We start from the raw sequence: 20503 nt of genomic DNA, 5'->3' as shown, positions 1-20503 counted from the left end.
GTTATTCATAAAAGGCAGAAATGGCTATGTGAATTAGAATATTTTTCCCCAGTTGATACTAATCTATGACTTATTGTGTAGAAATTATTTTCATGTAAAAGAGTCAAACTTAGGAATCTTTTTGTTGCATTTAAATATAATATACTCATAGATGTTGTGAGATGAGTGCTGACTTACAGTAATGGTGAAATCTCGGTAAAAAAATATAAGCTAAAAAAATGGTGAAATTGTCATTACAAGGAGAGCTAAAGTGAAAAGGAAGCATACTATGGTATAAAAAAGACAACTGAGAATGAGACAGTGCTTTGCTGCAATTTAAAATGTCAAGGCATTAGCATTGACACTTATCAAACATTCAATCATTGCGAACAAATGCTAACAACTTTTTCAAACTTATGGTGGATCAGATGAAATCAGTTGAGGAATATTGTAAAAAAAAGTGATATTTGATGAAGTTGTGATCACCTATACTAGGGTATGCCATATGCTAGGAACATAATGATCGAAATGCAGAGACACTGAGCTTCAAAAACATTCCACTCTGGAGTTTCAGTTATATATTAGAATAGAGATGCTCAATATTCAAAAATGGAAACCAAATTGTATTCAACTTGTATTTGTAAATACTTTTGTAGTAGCAATGCAGTAGGGTTTCTCTAAGAGTGTTGGTGACCAAAAAATTGAACTTCCGTGGCAGAGTCTTACTACATATAGCCATCGAAATCAATAAACAGCAGAAATCAAAGCTCGATCCAAAAATTAAAGGTGGAAGAATCGAAGTTGTGGCATGAATTATGTTTGTATAACCAATACTTTAAATTTCAAGCTTGAAATTAAACCAAGCTGGGTTAGAGCACGATTTCAGGGTATCAAGCCATTTGAAATAGGCTCTTTCACTCAGCTCCATAGGCTCAATCAAGCTTGATTAAAAGAGAAACAGGGAACGAGTCAAGCTTGCTTCTGCATTTCACGCTTGAAAATAACTTCTGATTGAGCTTGATTAGTTGGCTGATTGAGCACTCTCATAGTATCTCAGCCTATAAAGAATGTTTAAAATGATTCTTCCTCCTTTTGATGATCAAGGCATCCATGTTCTTTTCTCATACATGTTAAACGGCATGCTTATTTTATATAGCTTACCTCATTTGTGGACTGATGGACATGTTAAGTCTAGTTTCTATTTTTCTATTTATGTTGATAAAATGAAGTTTTCTCCTTGCTGCACATCTAACATTCAATTTTCTTTGAGACAGAAGTAAATGCTCGAATTTCTTTGATTTCAATTGCCACATAAAATATATATGTGTGGGTTGGATATTAATGTTTGGGCTACTTCTAGCAATTTTTCCAACAGGTATTGTCCATCATCTCAGTAACCATTCCGCTATGGCAGTTATCCATACATATCAAAATTTTACAATGGGCTGTATCTGGTTTTGCAGTTGTTATGCTTCTGTGGCTGTTACATCAGAAAGGATTTTTTGATCCACTTTATGATTGGTGGGATGATCGATTTGGAGATGGAAATCAAAGAAACAGATTTTATTCAATGCATGGAAAACATACCAACCAGTCTCGCATTCGATACCATGAAGATAATGGCCACCGTGTGCATCACAAAGACAGGCTACATCCTTCCTATGTGCAAAGGAAGCAAAATAGTAGGCATACTCACCATTTGCTTCACAAGCAACCTGAGTGGGCAGTGAGTGATCATTCCCATCTCAAACATGATACTCAGCTACGTGCTCATAAACAGAGGCACAAACATAAGCATAATAAGGACGTATTAAATTCTCGGCAAAGCTACAACTTGAGTTGGAATGGGGCACCATCAAGAGAGATGGGTGCTACGAGAGATGAAGGAACAAAATATAATGAAGAGAAACTAGTGAGGCAAAAACATGTTCATGGTAGGGTTCATGGAGAACATCTTCGTTCAAAAAAATATGGGGAAGATAGTTGGAACCTAATGTGATACTGTGTTTTTGATATCATGTTGCTTTGATCTTACAATTTTTCATTCTCTAGTATTCTCAGTGGAGATGGTAAAAAACATTTATGTGAATTCGTGTAATCCCATAATAAGAATATGGGATTGGTAAGACCCATACCAATCCCATTCACTAGCTCAATCAGAACCACTCCTCAAAATCTCCTCCCTCTTCAGCCCACTGCATACCCCCATCAACTGGTGGAAAATTGGAGAAAATGAAAACTACAGGAAGAAAGAACATTAGCGGACTCCTCCTTCACTTCGCAGAAAAGTAAAGTAAAAAAAAAAGAAAGAAAACAAAAGACATGCCTTTCGGTGCATTCACGTTGGCAAACATCTGAAAGTTAAAAAGATCCAGTTTATTTAACCAAAATCTCCAAAGCTGGGATTCCCTTCTCATACTTATTTTTATACGGACGGCTGAGAACTTAGAATGAAGAAATGATTCGCTGGATCCGCTGTTTCCTGTATCCCCTTTCCGTCCACGCCACCACATCTTTCCGATCTCCTCTCTCCTCTTTCCTCTCTCTCTCTCACCCTCTTTCCACCTGCTGACTTTGACGTGCTCCACCCATCCCACCAAACACCAACATCTCACCGTACAGATCTCACCCAATTTTACACCAACAGCCGTGTCCAGCCCATCGGACGGCCATGATCTGTGGACCCCACGCCCCGTCCCCTCAGGCTCCCTGGGGCCCACCGCTTTCTTTCCGGGGTATCTTTTCAAGCCTTGGATCTCAAGTTAAGAAATCTTATTCCCCCGGAGATATTGCCATGCGGCCCAAATAATGTTACCGAAACTATCGATACGGACACATTTCACGAGTAGACTGGGTAGTAGAAGTTACTATCCAGTCACCGTTCGCCACGTGGTGTGGTTGTTTGGTAAGGTTGCGATTTGAAGCATTTTTCAATCCCCCATCGGTTTCGTAGAAGTTTGTGGAATTTGGAAACCCACGGCTTTTCCTTCTTTTTCTCTCTCTCTATCCCACCGCTTTGAACTGCTGGCAAACTGGAGAATTTAGCCATCCCTCTCCTTCTACCCTCCATTCTCGTTCTCCCTCTCGCTTTCTATTGTGGATTGAGGTGAGAGAAACTCTAGGTGGGATCTTGGGCGAATTCCGAGAATGGCGAGGCCGCCGCAGGACGCGATCGAGACCTTCATGAGCATCACCGGCGCCTCGGAGGCGGTCGCGCTGCAGAAGCTCGAGGTGAGCTGTTCGATTCTTCCGATCGCCGCTCTTCTCTTTGTCTCTTTCTAGCAATCTAAGGTTTCGGCTCTGATGGGAATTATGTATTAGCGTTTTGGTCTGGTTATTGCTAATTGGGTGATCTGAAGTTGGAGTTTCTTTGATGGTTCTTGATTTGTGCGATGTTTTTATTTTCTATTCTGTTTCGCTTCGTGGGTTTGATTGCATGGTTGGAATATGGTCAGACTGGTGGGTTTGTTGGAGGGATAAATTTTGGTGAGAAAGAAAGTTTGGAATCCGGTTGTGTATTTTAGCATGACTGAAATGTGATATCATTTTTGAGTAGAAAATGTTAATGAATTTTTGTTATTATTTGTTGCAAAATGAATCCATAGCTGTGGTACAAATTTGATGAGAAAGGAAGTTTGGTATCTAGTTTTGTGTTTTATTATGATTGAAAAATGAAATCAGTTGTTGAATGAACAAATGATAACTCTAAACATTTCATAAAGGATTTTGTTGTCTGCGTAATTTCATGGCAATATATGTTTTCGATCTATGAACTGCAATGGTAGGCTCACGAGTGAGAGTAGTGATGAGAAATAGGAAATTTAATGACTTTGAGGTATATTGGGGGTTAATTTCTTGAGATATGTATGATGTGTTATTAGGTTATTATCTAACTTAGATAGTGGGCAATGTTCCCAATACTGGCGTGTATAACCCCATATTGGGCATCTTGTAGCATACTGGTATCGAACCAATACTCGATTTGGGAGGCATATGGAAAGTCGGCACGCCGGACCAACCCCATATTGGGCATAAGGACGCTATACCAATATGGTACTGGTGTGGAGTCTGATACTGGGATTGAGAACCTTGATAGTGTCACTACAAGATTGGTGGTAAAATCACTTAATGTCTATCACATTTAATAATGTCTGAAACCATAGGCATTATGATGCAGCAAGAAGGGTGAAAGGATATTTGATTGCTGCAATTAAATTTCGAAGATCAATATAGAAATGAAGCAAGCTGGATTGAGGAACCATTCACTAGGACATGACTCCTAACCTTAATTCGTGCATTAAACCCAGTACAAAAATCTCTAAATCAACTATTCTAGTAGAAATAAAATCACATATTTACCTATCAAAGTCTTCGCATGCAAATCTACTAGCTCTTGCAAAGCTGGCATGGTCTAGCTGGCCGTAGTACCTGTTGGCTGCACCCCATGCTGCATCATATTATCTTAAGTATATTGATTTTTGAAAATATATTCTTTTTTGCTCCTTATAGTATAGATTTATTTTATTTCTCTTTTCTACAAGTGAATTTCCATATTCTAAGAGAAGATTTATGTATCATTGAAACCCAACTCTAACTTTTTTTGTGTTTGTGTGTGTGTGCGCACTGTGCATGCATGTCTTTGTTCAAATGGTGTGACATGCCATGAGCAAAGGAAAAAAAAATGGACACTAGGTTTGAGTTCGAAGTTCCAAACACTTTATTTTTCACCGAATTGGATCAAAATATTTTTTACGTTTACAAGCAACAAGCACCATTGATGTTTTGCCAGCTTTTATCTACGATGGGCTATGGAGGGTCATAGGAAATGTTATGTTGTTTCATGAAATCTAATACAACACTAATAAAGAAAGATAAGACAATTAATATACGGCGGATATGTTTCAACCAAGAAAGAAATAATGGGTACATAATTGTAGTAGACAAACTTTTGTTGAATCCATGCATATTTTGGACATAATGGATGTGGCCACCTTCGTTTTGGCTGACATACGTAAAACTCTGTCTTTTTCTCTCTTTTCTCTTCTCTTCTAGGGAAACCTTGGTGGTATTTTTTTTCCCACTATATTTTGAGCGAGAAAACACAGAAACTATTGTTGTATTTGTTGTTTCTTTAAAATTAAACCTTTTCATAGATCCTATGTTATCACATAAGCTATTTTTTACTCCTTGAAATTAGACCCTTTTACATCAGGAGGAAAATTCCAGAGAGAATAGTTGAGGAAGTTGCTTCTTGAAAGTTTGCACCATAGATATACTATCTCGATGGTCAATTCCTTGAATGGTGTTCATTTGGGTGGAAACATAACAGGTGGTAGAAGGGTAAGAATATATTTGCATGAGAAAGGTGCTTATTTTGCTAACTTTTAAGCAATAGGAATAGAGAGCTATTTAAGAGAATGTTGTCGACAGTTGCATGATAGGGGGACTTGCTTAGCTTATTTTATTGGGATTTTCTTACATTTATTTAAAAAACGGTTTGTGAAGTAAATATGGGTGCATGCATATGTGTGCAGTCTAGTGAAATTGATCTCAAAGGTTATGTGGAGATATGATGTTTGAAAATGGCTAGCAGAGGTGGAAATGATATTAGTGTTCATAGTGAGATTTATATTTTAATCTAAAGTTGGTACTTTGCAAACAAGCTTATGGTGATTAGTTAGTTTCTCATAAAACTAATTTAGGCAGCTTGCTAGGTTATTTATGTAATCTGGAATATATAATAATTACTATAGTTTTCTTATATTGAGGATGTATACGTACATACCTACCTACCTATATATGTAAGTACGTGTGTGTGTCTAATGTGTGTGTGTGTATATATATATATATATATATATATATATTATACATATATGTATATACGTATATGTGTTTATGTGTGTTAAACTCCTAGTTGTTAGCAAAAGCCTTGATAAAGAGGCACTCACAACCAATTGATCTAATGGGAGTCTTCTTGGTGAGAGTGCAAATTGAAGGAATGTAATGAGAAGCTCAAGGCTTCTCAATATGTTGCTGCTCTGGGTTATATCATGATTGATAGTAGATTTAGGTAGCATTCCATGATCCCAAAAGTCTTTGAAGGTTCAAGGCAACTGAATCTGATCCTATCTTCTTCAAAGTTTGGCTGCAGGCCGATGGCACGCTTCTGCTGCCTTTTGCTTAATATCCCAGTTTTTGTCTGAAACGAAGGGAAACGCTAGGTCCGCCCAAGGGACCCAATATTAATATGATCATTAACATATAGTATAAGATTTTGTTGTTATAATATATAATTAGTTAATATTAATTAACCTATAATATATATATAAATGGATATAATTATTTTAGACTGGGTTGGGCTGGGCCAATGTTTAATTTTCCAGGCTTGGCCTGATTTTCAGATCAGACTTGTTTTTTTGCCCAGGCCTATCCCGTGGGCCTATTTTTAGTGTTAAAGCCTATGGGTTGGGCGGGCCAGGTGGGCCTTCAAGCCCATGATCGGCTCTAATTCACATATATACATACGTACATATGGGTGGTTGGTTGGGTGTATGCATATATTTATGTATGTATATGTGTGTGTGTATGTATATGTATGTTAAATTCCTAGTTATTGGAAAAAATCTTATCTTGATAAAGAGGTACTCACAACCGATTGATCTAATGGTAGTCTTCTTGGTAAAAGTGCAAGCTGAAGCAATGTGAAGAGAAGCTCAAAGTCTCTTGATATGTTGCTACTTTCTAAGCCACAACATGGTTGCGATGTACCATATACTTACATATGTACATGCCTATGTGTGCTAGGCTCTCAGTTATTAGAAAGAAACCTTGGCTTGACAATGGGACGCTCATAACCTTTTGATTTGATATGGGTCCTCTTGGTGAAAGTGCAAGTTTTGCTTATCTAAGGTGGATTCACCTTTTTATATACCATAGTCATGAGCTTTTTATATACTTGTATGTCCTCCCAAAGGGCTGCAAATATGATGCCATTCGTACATTAACTTCTCTCTTTATTATTTTTGGTGTAGAGGAATGTTGAGATGAAAACTATTTGTCTGTAGAGGGAAGGTTGATAGAGGGTATGCCGGACTTAGGCGTAAAAAATATGAATCAAATGCTTATAATGGTGGTGGAAAATATATGATCTCATTATATCGTGGTTAAGGTATCAAATACAGGACCAATTTTTCCTGAGTCTTTATTTTTTTTATTTCTGTTGATTCGTGTGAAATAAATTTGAGATGGCTGATACTCCTGGTCATATAATATCTAATATTTGATAACATTTTTAAAACTTCATCATGTATGCCATTCAATCCCCTTGTTCTATTGAAGTGTACCAATTATTCCTTTTACATGATATGTGATCCTGATATTTGTTTGTGATGTTTTTTTCTTTTAAAATTTATGTTATATAGATGAACCGACATATTGCATCTTCGGTGGAATTTCTAGATTTATTCCCTTGTCTTATTCGCTTGTTCTCTGGCATGTGAATGACACTCAGGAACATGGTGGGGACCTGAATGAAGCTGTGAATGCACACTTTAATGAAGGAGATAGGATTATGTATGTATTTCAAGTTCTTCATTTGGTTTTGTTAAGAAATTGCACCTTGTTAATCTACAGAAATATTCAACTATTTGCTATTCTACCCTCAGTTCTAGTAAATCTTTAATTAAATATTTCATTGGTTTTTTATGTCCAGCACACATCAAGCACCCATTCCAGCCCCACACAGTGATTTTATGAACATAGATGACCCACTTGATGATGAACCCTTAAGACCTGCTTTTCCACTACTGTCAGCTGCTCGAAATTTGAACCCATTTTCACTTCTTGATTCAACTTTTGGTCGAAATTTTTTTGATGGAGCTGCTACTGGTATTCCTAACCTTGCCCCACGAGTTTCACTTCCAAGGGAGGTGAGGGAGATACCTATTGAAGTTAAGGATGGGAATACGCAACCTGGTTCTTCTGGTCTAGGGCCTACCATAGAGGATGTTACTGAAAACATACCTGCACATGGGCCGGAGATTCATGGGACTGTCATTATTGATGACGATGATGAAGATGAGGACCTTCCAAATGCTCCTGCTAATCATCATGCCACTCCTGCTGATGTTACTTTTGGAAGGCGTCATGGACCAAATGTTTCTCAATTCGTTGATTTGACTGACTATAACAATGACATAGAAGAGGAAATGATACAAGCTGCAATTGAAGCTTCCAAGCGAGAAGCTGAGGGGCATCCCAGTCAGCAGATTGATGTTCGCAATGTAGGTTCATTTGTCTTACATGTTTCTGTTCAATTTTCTTGCCATTTATCTGGACCTCATCGTTTTCCATGTAGGACTCAACTGGTCCTGGGCTTGATCAGAAGTCCCCTGCATTAGATGATGTTGATCTTGCATGTGCAGTCTCATTGTCGTTAAAGGTTTCTGTCACCTCTTTTCTGTCTCAAGCTTGCTATTCTTTTTTTCTTTTCTTTTTTCAAATGTCCTGCTCTGATTTCCCCCCTATTACAGACTGCAGAGCAAGAAAGAGCACTGCATGGGCAGGGGTTGCATATTGGAGAGAATCAGCCTTCTAATTTACCTGTCATGGAAGTGGATAATGTAGAAAGGGTGACTGCAGCAAATGGAAGGTGGATATCTTCTTCATCTTTTTATTGCAGTCATTAGTTTAAACTAGAGATCTTCACATGCACCTTTCCCCTCTTCTCTGCATTTTTAGAATTATTTGATAGTTCAAAACTATAAATATGGCAACTTCATTTCACTGTTGATGATTTCTGCCCACCATCAGCACCAAATTTTGGCTTGTATGATAGTGAGCACATAGACAATAGTGATTGCATGTTACATGAAGGATGATGTCCATTTTACTAAATATCACTCATTAATCTGTCCATTCAGTTTTGATTGGGTTATTGGTTGGTTTTGTAGTTTTGTATACTGATAATCAAAACTGATGTTTTCGGTTTGACACTCATATGGACTCATGGTTTAATTTCTCTTTCGTATTGATTTGGGCCAGAATTTAGTACACTCACCTATAAATTGATAACCCATGGATGCTTTTAGATCTGAGGGAGAGACGTATTTTTTCTACTCTTACTTATTCCGAAGTTGCTTTATAATGTTGCATGCACTTGTTTTGAACCTTTGCCATTTACTTGCCTATGTCAGTCTCTCTTATAAATTAAGAAACATGAGAATGCTACAATTCATGCTGTAAAAATATATTAAGCTATAGGAATAGTTCCTTAAAGTTTGATTCAATCATCTTCCTGTTCGCCTGCATGCTCGTCTTTAGGCTGTAACACTAGGAAATTTAGAAAATATCAGATTATAATCAACTCCAGCTCATAATGTGTGCCTAAGATCAGTCATACAGTTAAGTTCAAGAATTGCAGAACACATTATTTCTACATTGTTAATTTCTGTTGGCATAGCAATGAAACAAAAAACCCCTTGAGAACTTCAATAATTTATCAATACATGCGCACAGCTATCTGATGTGGTAAAATCCTAATTTTTATTAATATGCAAAAAAATCGCAAAACCTTGTTATGTTCAATGACAGCTATCATCCAGTTCACTGAAACCTAATCATGATATTGATATGCTAGATTGAAATGTTTTACTGTTATATTAGATATCGCATGAAGTTTCATATGGCTGGCAGGTCATGTGCCTATCAAGAGAACCTGCTGACATTATGCGATTATGCCTCTCTTAAATAGAGAAGTATCTGTACAAGAAAGTTTATTTGTACAAGGTTTACACTATTCTAGCTATACAAAACGTGCGCTATTCTTGCTATTCTAGCTATACAACAAGTTCGCCTACCTCTATTTCCTAATATATAGAATCTATACAATGAATAGCATAATTGACTGTTTGAAATAGAGGATCTGGAAGATATTCTGTCATTAAGGCCAGATACTCTCGATGACATCATAATTGACAGAATCAAAGAGATATTGTCATTAAGGCCAGATACTCTTGATGACAACATAATGGATTGCCTAAAATAGAGGATCTGGGAGATATTCTATCATTAAGGCCAGATACTTTCAATGACAGCATAATTGACTGCCTAAAATAGAGGATCTGGGAGATATTCTATCATTAAGGCCAGATACTCTCGATGATAATGCCTTGAAATTCAGGATATTTTCCTTTAGATAATTGAGCATGATAAGTGATGCTTAGCTTTATAAATGGTCTCTTCTTCAATAAATACTTCCTTCTTAATTTTTTCTTAGAGAGTGAAACAAGACAAGTACATCTAGTCATCAACCGAAAGTGTAGTTTAATTATCAATTTACCTTGGTTAAATAAAAGGGTCTTATGGAAACAAGTCTTAGACAATTCACTTGATTATCAATATACCTAACTTAAAAAGTCTTGTGGTAGCAACCTTAGACAATTCACTTTGTTGTAAGATCGCAGCCATCCATCAAGTATTCTTCCTCTGGAATCACAGCTATTGATCCAATAATCTCTATGAACTGTGTTCTGAGTAACATTACAACCAAAGCGTTAAGCACCACCACATACATGGCATACCATATTGTACTGTTAAGGTACTGGTACTGCTCCATGTGTTACATCACTTCATTTTTAAGGTGCTGGCACCAAGAGGCTTTCCATGGGGTGGTACAATATGGCGCTGTGCCGGTCTGTACTTTATGCAGGTTATTGGTATCCATACCTCAGTCCTTGGTTAGAACAGTTCATGGGATCATGAACGTGCATCATATACCTCATCGTGATTAGATATGTGCGTTATGTATGTTGTGTGATATTTGTTGATTAAGATGATTACATATGTGAATTAAATTTTCTGCCTTCCTGAATTAATCATGGGCATTGCATGTGCTTTGGTTGTTGTCTGTCCATGTCTGTCCACCAAATACTTTTTTCCATCCAATAAGTGTTTCCTGAGTCAGTCATATACACTACCCCAGCCTAGCTATGCTATATTTATTGATGCGAACATGGCCAGTGTTGAAATGTTTATACCTAATTAGTCATTTCATTACAGTGATAGTAATTATAATTTAATGAGAATTATCTGTTAAACATAAACCAAATGTGGTCTTGCAGATAGATTATACAAAATTTGATCTAGTATTCTGGTCTTGGTTGATTTACCCTGATATTATTTTCAGAAATTGAAATTAAACATATGTTTTTTAGTCTTCTTAGGGTTTAGTTATATCCATCGTTTGGTAGATTTTTAGCTTTCTGAATGTTTTGGGGTGCTTAAGGCATATAATTGTTTTAATATAAGGAAAACACTCCTTGCTTAGAATTCTTGTTCAAAACCTTGTTAGAATTTGGGTGCATTCTTGATTTAGACTCAAAGTGAGTTTACATGAGGGTTCTCCATTTGGCATTTCCCTCATTGTATCATAGCTTTTCAACATAATGCGTGAGAATACCCTCTTTAGAGATTGAGTTGGTAGGAGCTGCTGATAAGTGAGCCCAGTGATTGAGATGGCAGCACTAGTATCATTCTGTTAGGTTATGAACTTTTCTGTGAAGAAATGCTTAAAACTGGGATAGTTTCAAATGCTGGTGCATGCAAATAACATTCTAGGAATTTAGTCATAATCCATATGTGTAATTCACACTTTTTTTTTTTATTGGAGGGTAAATATGTATAAACTGTAAACTAATTTCTAACTGTACATTGCTGATATGTTTTTTTTTCTGTCACTGAAGGCAAGGATTTGCTTCAGGGATGTCTGGAACTTCAAATCAATTAAAATCAGAGGAAGGCAACACATTTGTCCAAGAGGAAACTGAAGATGTAGAGGAGCTACCTTTAGTGAGGCACCGTACCAGATGCCCTTCTTCTGGAAATGCGGAATTAGCAGAATCTGGACAAGTGGTCTATAGTCCTCCATCAAGTCCTCAGCAGAATAATATCAGCAGTCGTCCTCCATATAATGGAAACACCTTCCAGTCAGATGAGGTACTGTATGCTCTCATGGAAAGTTGGTCTTGTAGTGACTCGTGTGTGAATAGGATTGGTTCGCTCTTTTTTTCTTTAATTTATTTATCTGTCTTATTTTGAATAAGTGGGGTGGCATATCCTCTGAAGAGCATGACGAAGCTGTCATGCTCGAAGCTGCAATGTTTGGTGGCATTCCAGAAGGAACATCATATCATTTTGCATATCAACCTCATCAAGTCATGCAAACTGGTTCAGATCGAAGCCCAACTTTCTATCCACGTATACCTCGTCCACCATCACCATCACTGACAGCACAACGCTTGTTAAGGGAGCAACAGGTTTGACATGTTATGTTGATAGTGAATGGGGGTTGCTATGGTTCTTTGACATTGTTGATAACTTGCTTGATTTTGCAGGATGACGAGTATCTTGCATCATTGCAAGCAGATCAAGAAAAAGAGTTGAAGGCCAAGCAGGAAGCTGAACTTCGGCATTTAGAGGAAGCTGCTGCTAGAGAAGCTGCCCTTGAAAAGCAAAAACAGGAAGAGGAAGAAAATCACAGAAAACAGCTTGAGGAAGAAGTAATATGTTTTTGAAAGTGTCTTGACATGAAATAATTAATTCATGATCTTTTATATTTTCAGAATTTTTTTCTTAGAACTAAAACAACTTCTTTTACGCACTGCCAGATGCAAATGGGTAATTGCTATTTTCAAACAAATCAATTTTGGTGATTGTTTTCTTTGGGTGCCTTTGAAATACATTCTTGTTTTCTCTTTCATTTGCATAAGTGCCTTTTTTTTTATGTGACTTAGGATTTTGCAGTGGCTGCTAACATCAATTAAACTATTCTGAAGTACCTTCAGTATATATTAGAAAACTGTTGATGGAAAAAAATCCAGGCTAAATTAGTTTTTGGAAACAGTTGCAAATACTGCATGATATCAAATTGAGATCGCAAATAGTTATTTGGAGAGTCTTGCATGTTAAATGAAAATTCGTTGCTTTTGCAGATACCTTTGCTTTGGTTGTATTCCTTTCAGTTGAAAAAAGATTTTTTTCGTATCTTAGAAACTATCTAACTGAACTTCCTCGCCAAAAACAAAACTATTGTAATGCTAAGGGACATAATATACTTGATACTGTGGTACCCTGAATATGCACAATGATTATGGTAGGCAGCCCAGAAAATTGTTGATAGTCACTTTCTTTATTGTTTTAAGGAGCGGCACCCTTATGAGTAGTTCTAGATCCCTTTATTATTAATCTGTTATAGAGTTTCAGTCTTACATTTAGTTTCTAGCTGTAGAAAGGAATCAGAAGCCCGCCTCTTAAACTGTTTAGATAAAACTGATATTGATTTATGCTCAGAGAAAAATACAAGCTTTCCTGTTTTTTTTCCTTTAATCTTGGCTTCATTTTCTTTAAAAGGAGGGGAAAAATGAGAAGGGAAGGGAAGAATTAGTGAAAGAATGTTGAGGGAGAGCAAAAAGAGGATTATGGGGATCCAAGATAAGAGAAAGTTAGTCAACACAATTAAGTGGTTGATAACCGCTCTTTCATCTGTAAATTTTAATTGGTTTTATGCTTTTCAACAAACTGTTGTATGATTTAATGGTATGAGAAACTTGTATGTAGTTTTCAAATGAAGGTACATGTTACAAAGGATTTGAACCAGCGAGATAAACTGTGGAGGATAGTGGCGTTACTAGTCAAGAGCTATAGAGTATTACTACTATTTTTATTATCAACCCTATGTTTACATGAGATATAACATGTATGAGTGCTATAGAAATGCAAAATGATGCAGGAATAAGTGTTCAGTAGGGAAATAAGTGAGTTTGGATTCTTGATGATCAAAGTATGCAGTGTAAAATAGAATTTTTACATTTGTTTCTTCTAAATTGTGTTGACTTACAGGAATTTGAGAGGAAACTTGCTGCAAAAGAAGCTTCTCTTCCACAGGAACCTTCTTCAGATGATGAAAATGCTGTGACACTTCTTGTCCGCATGCCTGATGGCAGTCGCCGTGGACGTCGCTTTCTGAAATCTGACAAGCTTCAGGTAAATCTTATTTAATGATCATGACTTATAAACATTCTAATTCCTTTCTCTCTCTCTCTCCCCCTCCCTGCCCCCTCCTCTCTCTATCGGCGTGGTCGCTTGCTCTCTCCTTGTCTCTCTCCTTGATTATTACTGCTGGCTTTGGTTGCAGTTCGTTCTTGATTATATAGATCTTGGAAGGGTGGTTAAGCCTGGCACCTACAGATTGGTAATTCTTCTACCCATCCGCTTGTTTTCTGCTGTCCTGTCCTATTTTAATACATAATAGTATTCTGGTCATAGTTTAATATTTAACGGTATCTGGTTGTGAATAGCTTATATGCCTTTGAAATTCTTGATTGGAATGTTCTGATTTTGTCAGTCTTGTTTCAAGGAAAGCGATCTGATTGATACATTAACTTGAATTATAATTGTGAATCGACAATTATATAGGGTGTCATGACATGAAGATATCTTGTGTTGCTATTTACCATCAAAATCTAGTAGTTCAACCAATTCAACATTCATTTACTTTTTCTATATTTTTCAAAGAAAAAAAAAATTATCCATCAATTTGCTTTAATTTCAATAGTTCAATATTCATTTATGTCAGAGAGGGTGAGAAAAATAAAGGATCATGATATAAATAATGCATAAACATGTTCTAGGAGTTACTCCCATGATGTGCCAGATGTCATTCTGAAAGTCGTTAGCACTTCAGTCCATAAAAGTATGGATGGCCTCGTGGGGTAACAACGAAATTATTAAACAAATAACTGGTATGGCCAAAAATGTAATAAGTATAATCTGTAACTGCGGATTTAGACCTGATTACTGCAACAAAATCAATGCAGCTTCTATCATGTATCCATATGGCAGGCATATTATTATAGGAAAATTGCTAATAACTTTTTGTTTAAAAACTCTTTGATTTTGGTTGTGGTAGAGTCACCATGACCATCATCATGTAGGTTCTTAAAATAATATATTCAAATGTATTAGGTCAAGTCATCAGTTAATGTGAGCAACTTAGAACCTAGAATAAGAGGAAGCAACTTTTGGTCACATATAACAAAGAACAAATTTGAGAAACCAAGGAGCCAAGAATTTGGGAAGATGGTCTCTTCGTCTTCCCAAGGTTTTCACAAGTCGCCACCAAGGTGCCTAGGCAGTTCCACCTAGGCACTTGAAAAACCCAACTACCTAGGAGCTTGGGCTTTCTAGGCCTTCAAGGAACGTAGATTGGCATCTAGGTGAGCAACTAGATGCCTAGGAACCACTTTTGTCTTTAACAGGTTCCTTGTTCTTTGGTTTATTGAAGGTACTAATCTTATCAACTAATTATCTCCTTAAATAAAAAATGTATTTACCTAAAGAGATAGAAGTTGAGTACATTTATGGTGTGTTCCCTTAGATACTAGTTGGTGTTTGAAAATTTTCACAAGTATCTCATTGTCTTCCCAAGGTTTTCACAAGTAGCCACCAAGGTGCCTATGCAGTTCCACCTAGTCACTTGGATAACCCAACTATCTAGGACCTCAAGGAAGGTAGATTGGCATCTAGATGAGCAATTAGATGGCTAGGAACCACCTCTTTAGCAGGTTTCTTGTTCTTTTGTTTATTGAACATACTAATCTTGTCAACTAATTATCTCTTTAAATAAAAAATGCATTTACCTAAAGGATAGAAGTTGAGTACATTTATGGTGTGTTCTCTTGGATACTTGTTGATGTTTGAAAATTTGCCAGGACACTTCAAATACTTTAAGTCAATAGAAAAATTATTTCATTTAAGGTATGCTGTACGAACCCGTACCCGCCCATACTAGTATGGTACTGAGGTTCTAAGTTTAGTATATGAACTGAACTGGTCTGTACTAGTTTGAACTGAGCAAAACCACCCTATATTGTTTGGTACCAATATGTATTGTTTGATTACAGGTGTAACTGTGGCTGGGAGTAAGAAAGTATTGGAAGCAAGGTTCACAAGACTAGTAACGAGAATCTTACCTCTATGTTATCTATTCGGTATGATATGGTTAAGTATGGTACAATACATGTCCCTTACTGAGATAGTCTTCTAATACTTCCGCTCACTTCCAGCCATGGTACTATCTGAAATCGGATGATATGAGTCGGTATTGGGTAGTCCAGGATGATACGGATCGGTACCCGATGGTACTAGTGGTTTTGCTCGGTTTGATTGGTATGGACTAATGTGGCTCATATATCGAACCAAATCTCGATACCATGTTGGTACGTTACTAGAATAGTACAGTACGGTGATACAAGATGGTATCGGTTGGAAGTTTGTCATGATACGGGATACGTACTATAACCAACCATACCGTACTGAACCGGTAGTGTGCCAGTACGGTTCTTAATACTGGTTTTGGGACTTTGATTTCATTATTACATAACTTGAGAAGTTGGCAATCTTTAATGTGGTCAATACCTAGGATTCCCTAGGCAATTCAATAGCGGACATTTTTTATGCTGATTGTTGATGGGAGAATTTTTATGTCTTTATTAAATTTTAATAGCACAAAGAAGATAGAAGCACTAGTGCTGTAGCAGATTGGAACACCATTTCTTGCTATGGTTTGCGGGTAGAGCTATGCTTGTGATCTGTGGTGTTGTATGTGAATATCCTTCACAAGATTGAAACATAGTAAAAAAAGAAGGGAACAAGTTTTTAAACCTTGATGTGGAAGACTTTTTTCTAATACTTTAGAAAATGGACATTATACTAAGATAGTCAACGTTATAAACTACCATAAATTTCTTTGCATACTGCCATGAGAGACAGCTTTAGTTTATCCTCTCAAAATATTAATGGCATCCGGGTATGCTTGAATCTCTAGTATGGTGATGAGTGACACTGGTGTCAACAACCTAACTGTTAGTGGATTTGATAAAGGTGAGATTAGATTTGAGAGCTGTAGATTGAGAGGTTTATCAAACGTGATTCTGTGTTTTCATCAGTGAAAGGACATTTTATTCGTTCTTTAACAAATCAGACAACATTTGGCAGCAGTCTATGTTTTTATTGGGCTTAGAAATGTGGCTTCAAAGATGGCAAGGAGAGGCCACTCACCGATATAGCAAGGGAGCTAACTGGCACCGAGTATTAATCGGAGACTACAAAATGATTTGACTTATTGAGAATATATGAAGTGGAAAAGAGAAAGTATGTTGATTACAGTAAAGATTGGGTGGTAATTTAGTTCTTTAGAATTTAGAACAGCAAGAGCATGAAAAAGTAAATTCAGTCGGTGGAGGGGAGTCCTTTAACAGGACAATGAGATCAAAAGATACAAGACAGAAACCATACGGCCTTGCAAATTTTAGCCTTATTTTAAGAAGTGAGAGATTACTGTAGGATTAGCTTTGCTAAAATGAACCAGAACTCAAGTTGAATGAATGGGAGTTAACATACTGACAAAGCCTGTGGGAGAAATTGAAAATTAGTGTTGATCATAAAACAATGCTGATGGAGAGAAAGGAAAACGGAAGAAAAGATGAAAACAAACTGAATTTTGATAGTGAGAGGTGTATGTTTTGACTTATACATGATACTTTAGTTGGGGTATTGCTTCCGTAAGACCATATGCATTCTTTCAAGATTATAACCTCTAATAATCATAAATAGAACTAACTGAAAAAAATAAGGAAAAGGGGAGTGAAAATTAAACCAGGATTTGGACGATAAAGATGCCTTGGAGGAAGACCAAACTGAAATAATCATAAACTAGGAAAGGCTTTTCCAAAAACAATTGGCTAAAAGAATTTTCATGGTGATCAAGGGGCTAGATAGTTACTGGAAAATCTAGGTAGCACCCTAGCATCATCAAGAATTGATGCAAGAGCCGTTTCATAGTTTAGCCGCAACTTTGCTACAGATGGCTAACCCATATTGTTTCTACACATTGTGGATTTTGTGCGTTCGTTACAAGATACTTGGTATATCTGATGGTTAGAAGTATTGCAGAGTTTGGGTTTTAACTAATGTCTTGGAATTGGTTGCAGTTCCTTGTATCAGACAATACCTTGTTCCCTTCTCTTCTACACCCTCCCAAGTCTTTGGAGAAACGTAGCCGGTTTTATCCTTTGTTTCATGTGCTCAGATTGCATAACCAATAGGCTAGATCCCCACTTGCCCACTAGCCTTTGGTATGATGACTGCTCCTCATGCCAAGTTTCCTTGTTCCATTTTTGTCAAAAAAAAAAAGTTTCCATGTTCCAAATTCTGGCAGTCATTAATCCTTTCAGATGCTTTTGGATAATACCCAGAGATGGGATAAGGCTGAGGGTCAGAGTTGTTCCCCACGTATCCCATCAGCAGGTTATTGAGGAGATGTCAATTACTTTCATAACAATTGTCCTTGCAACATCATAGGATGTCTTGAGGAAGAGGTAATACATTGTCCTGGATGCTCCATAAGGCCCTATTGTTTGTCAATCATCATACATAGCAATTATGATGAACTTCTATCTGTGCATCATGTGATGTCTGTAAGACTTCGATTTATTTGGCTGTAGTAACAGGTGAAGTAATTCTTCCTCATTCTGTCACTTTGTTTGAATCTGACAGGTGAGGCCATACCCACGGCGTGCATTCACTGATGGAGAAAGTGATCTCTCACTTGGTGAACTGGGCCTGGCTAGCAAGCAAGAAGCATTGTTCTTAGAGTTAATCTAGAAGTGTTATTCAAGAAACAAAGGGTGTAGCGGCATGCAGTGATAGTTAAGCATACCATCTGAAATTTGCAGTTATTGTTGTGGTTGGTTGAAATGCCTGAAAGTATACTACAAATCAAAGAAGATTCTAAATGGAAGATTCCAGCGATCAAAGGGTTGAACTCAGTGCTCGACGATTTCCCCATCAATGAGATTTCAATATTTTCTCTGTTTCTATTGTCTGGATAGCAACTGTCATGTATATATGCAGATAGCTTATACCAAAGCAGATAATATGACTTATGTTTGCCACATAAGAAAGAGAGAACTCATGAGTTTATTTTTCTTGTCCTGGCACTTAAAAAGACATGGTGATTCAGTTGTGCTCATGGACTCGTCTCTTGGGGAAGTGGGGATCACAAGGCAGGAAGCCATTCATCCAATAAGCCGTTGTATGGTCAGCATGCGTCAAGCTTATGGGCTATTCTGCCTTGTGTGATGAATGCTTACTGCTTTATTGCACAGCCTGAAACTGGAGTTAAATTCCTATTAAGGATTCAAGTTCTGAAGGATATCTCGCAGGATATCAGCATGCGTCGGCACAGAACCGTCCCGCCATTATCCTAATGTCCTGATTGGCATATCTAGGGATATTCCTTGTCCGAAGTATTGGGATAGGGTAGAATGTCATCAAATCTTATTCCATTTCGTCTCATGGAATTTCAAACCTTGCTTTTTATAGTTGTTAGCTTACCAGTTACCAACTAAACGCAACTAATAGATTAGAAAGAAAAAGGTATAAAGTAGAGCTGTGATGCTTAAATTTAGTTTCTCCTAGTTTCTGTGGGCTAGAAGCAGCCAATCGAAGACACAATGCACCGACAAGTTCCGAGTGTGAAATTCCTGTCTTATGGCATTCTTAGTCAAGTAAAAGCTACAAATAGGCAATTTGCATGGCCCCACCACCATGGTCATGGAACCTCTGCTGCTGAATATGGAAGTCATTCTCCTCTTTGGGTTTTTACCGTCGTGTTACTCCTATGAAGCTAACAATACAATGCATGGATTTAGAAGTAAGCGGTAATGATACTAATGCCTAGTGGCTGTTCACCGTTGGTTATATACTCCTAGCTACTGACTTAGCTATGATGATATCAATGCCACAAAAAGATCCTTCTGTAACTTGCTTGGCCAAACATTACTCCTAGTCTATTGACATCAAATTCTTTTATTTGACTTGCATTCATAGCTCTCAACTGGATTTCAGATGACATTTCGGCAGAGAAGGGGAGGACAAGAAGACAGAAAAAGGAGAGAACTTGAAAATTTCGCTCCAATAAAAATAATTTTCAACAATGGGGAACCACCATTAGAATACATAAATTCCTTCACTAAAATATTTTTCAACCGTTATACTAACACATCACCTATAATCTCAGTTACTGGAGCTATTTCTGTAATCATCACTAAAGACATTAACTAGCACGATTATAACTGTTGCTAGTTTCTTACTTAAAATGATATTTAAGCAGAGTAAAATGATATTTAAATAGACTTATACCTTTCTCCGCCTTTTGGCTAAGATCAACTGCCTAAGCCAAGGAATATCTTTGAAGTTGCCAGGAGGAAAGAGAGGTAGGGGCAAGAGAAAATGTTAATAGTGCTACAAAGGCAAGCATGGTTGACGCTTTGGAGGGCCCTGCAACACCGCTTAAGGATTGTGTCTTCACCTACTGTATAGATCTCAAAGCATTCCAAACTTTGTCATCTATCTGCACAGATCTCAAATTGACGAGTGAACGATCCAATGATGGATTCATATGAAG

General features: G+C 37.1%; 2 protein-coding genes across 2 annotated transcripts in view; both read left to right on the top strand.

Moving 5' to 3' along the window:
• HAP2 (hapless 2) overlaps positions 1 to 2016 on the top strand; it is a 57099-nt gene extending 55083 nt beyond the window's left edge. Inside the window, exons 17-18 of the mRNA XM_026800207.4 lie at positions 1254 to 1354; positions 1443 to 2016. Coding sequence (XP_026656008.4) covers positions 1254 to 1354; positions 1443 to 1978 — 637 coding nt within the window. The 3' untranslated portion in view covers positions 1979 to 2016. The remainder of the gene's footprint in view (positions 1 to 1253; positions 1355 to 1442) is intronic.
• A 784-nt stretch (positions 2017 to 2800) lies between these two features.
• On the top strand, positions 2801 to 19066 carry LOC103723707 (plant UBX domain-containing protein 8-like). Its single transcript, XM_008814713.6, has 11 exons — positions 2801 to 3210; positions 7490 to 7551; positions 7691 to 8261; positions 8336 to 8419; positions 8511 to 8629; positions 11721 to 11973; positions 12081 to 12293; positions 12372 to 12536; positions 13876 to 14019; positions 14171 to 14227; positions 18592 to 19066. Exons 1-11 carry the CDS (start codon positions 3127 to 3129, stop codon positions 18697 to 18699), a joined length of 1860 nt encoding a protein of 619 aa, XP_008812935.2. The 5' UTR covers positions 2801 to 3126; the 3' UTR covers positions 18700 to 19066.
• Positions 19067 to 20503: the final 1437 nt, after the last annotated feature.

Source organism: Phoenix dactylifera, chromosome 10, assembly GCF_051530095.1.
Source record: "Phoenix dactylifera cultivar Ajwa chromosome 10, Ajwa_hap1_PhDact_Kaust_v1.1, whole genome shotgun sequence".
NCBI lineage: Eukaryota > Viridiplantae > Streptophyta > Magnoliopsida > Arecales > Arecaceae > Phoenix > Phoenix dactylifera.
The sequence above is the reverse complement of the archived record's forward strand: the minus strand, read 5'-3'. Positions and strand labels throughout refer to the sequence as shown.

Excerpts from the sequence above, each read along its gene's own strand:
- LOC103723707 (XM_008814713.6), top strand. The coding sequence starts at position 3,127 with ATGGCGAGGCCGCCGCAGGACGCGATCGAGACCTTCATGAGCATCACC. Across the intron at positions 12,294-12,371 it reads GCTTGTTAAGGGAGCAACAG|GATGACGAGTATCTTGCATC; the intron begins GTTTGACATGTT and ends TTGATTTTGCAG. Across the intron at positions 12,537-13,875 it reads GAAAACAGCTTGAGGAAGAA|GAATTTGAGAGGAAACTTGC; the intron begins GTAATATGTTTT and ends GTTGACTTACAG.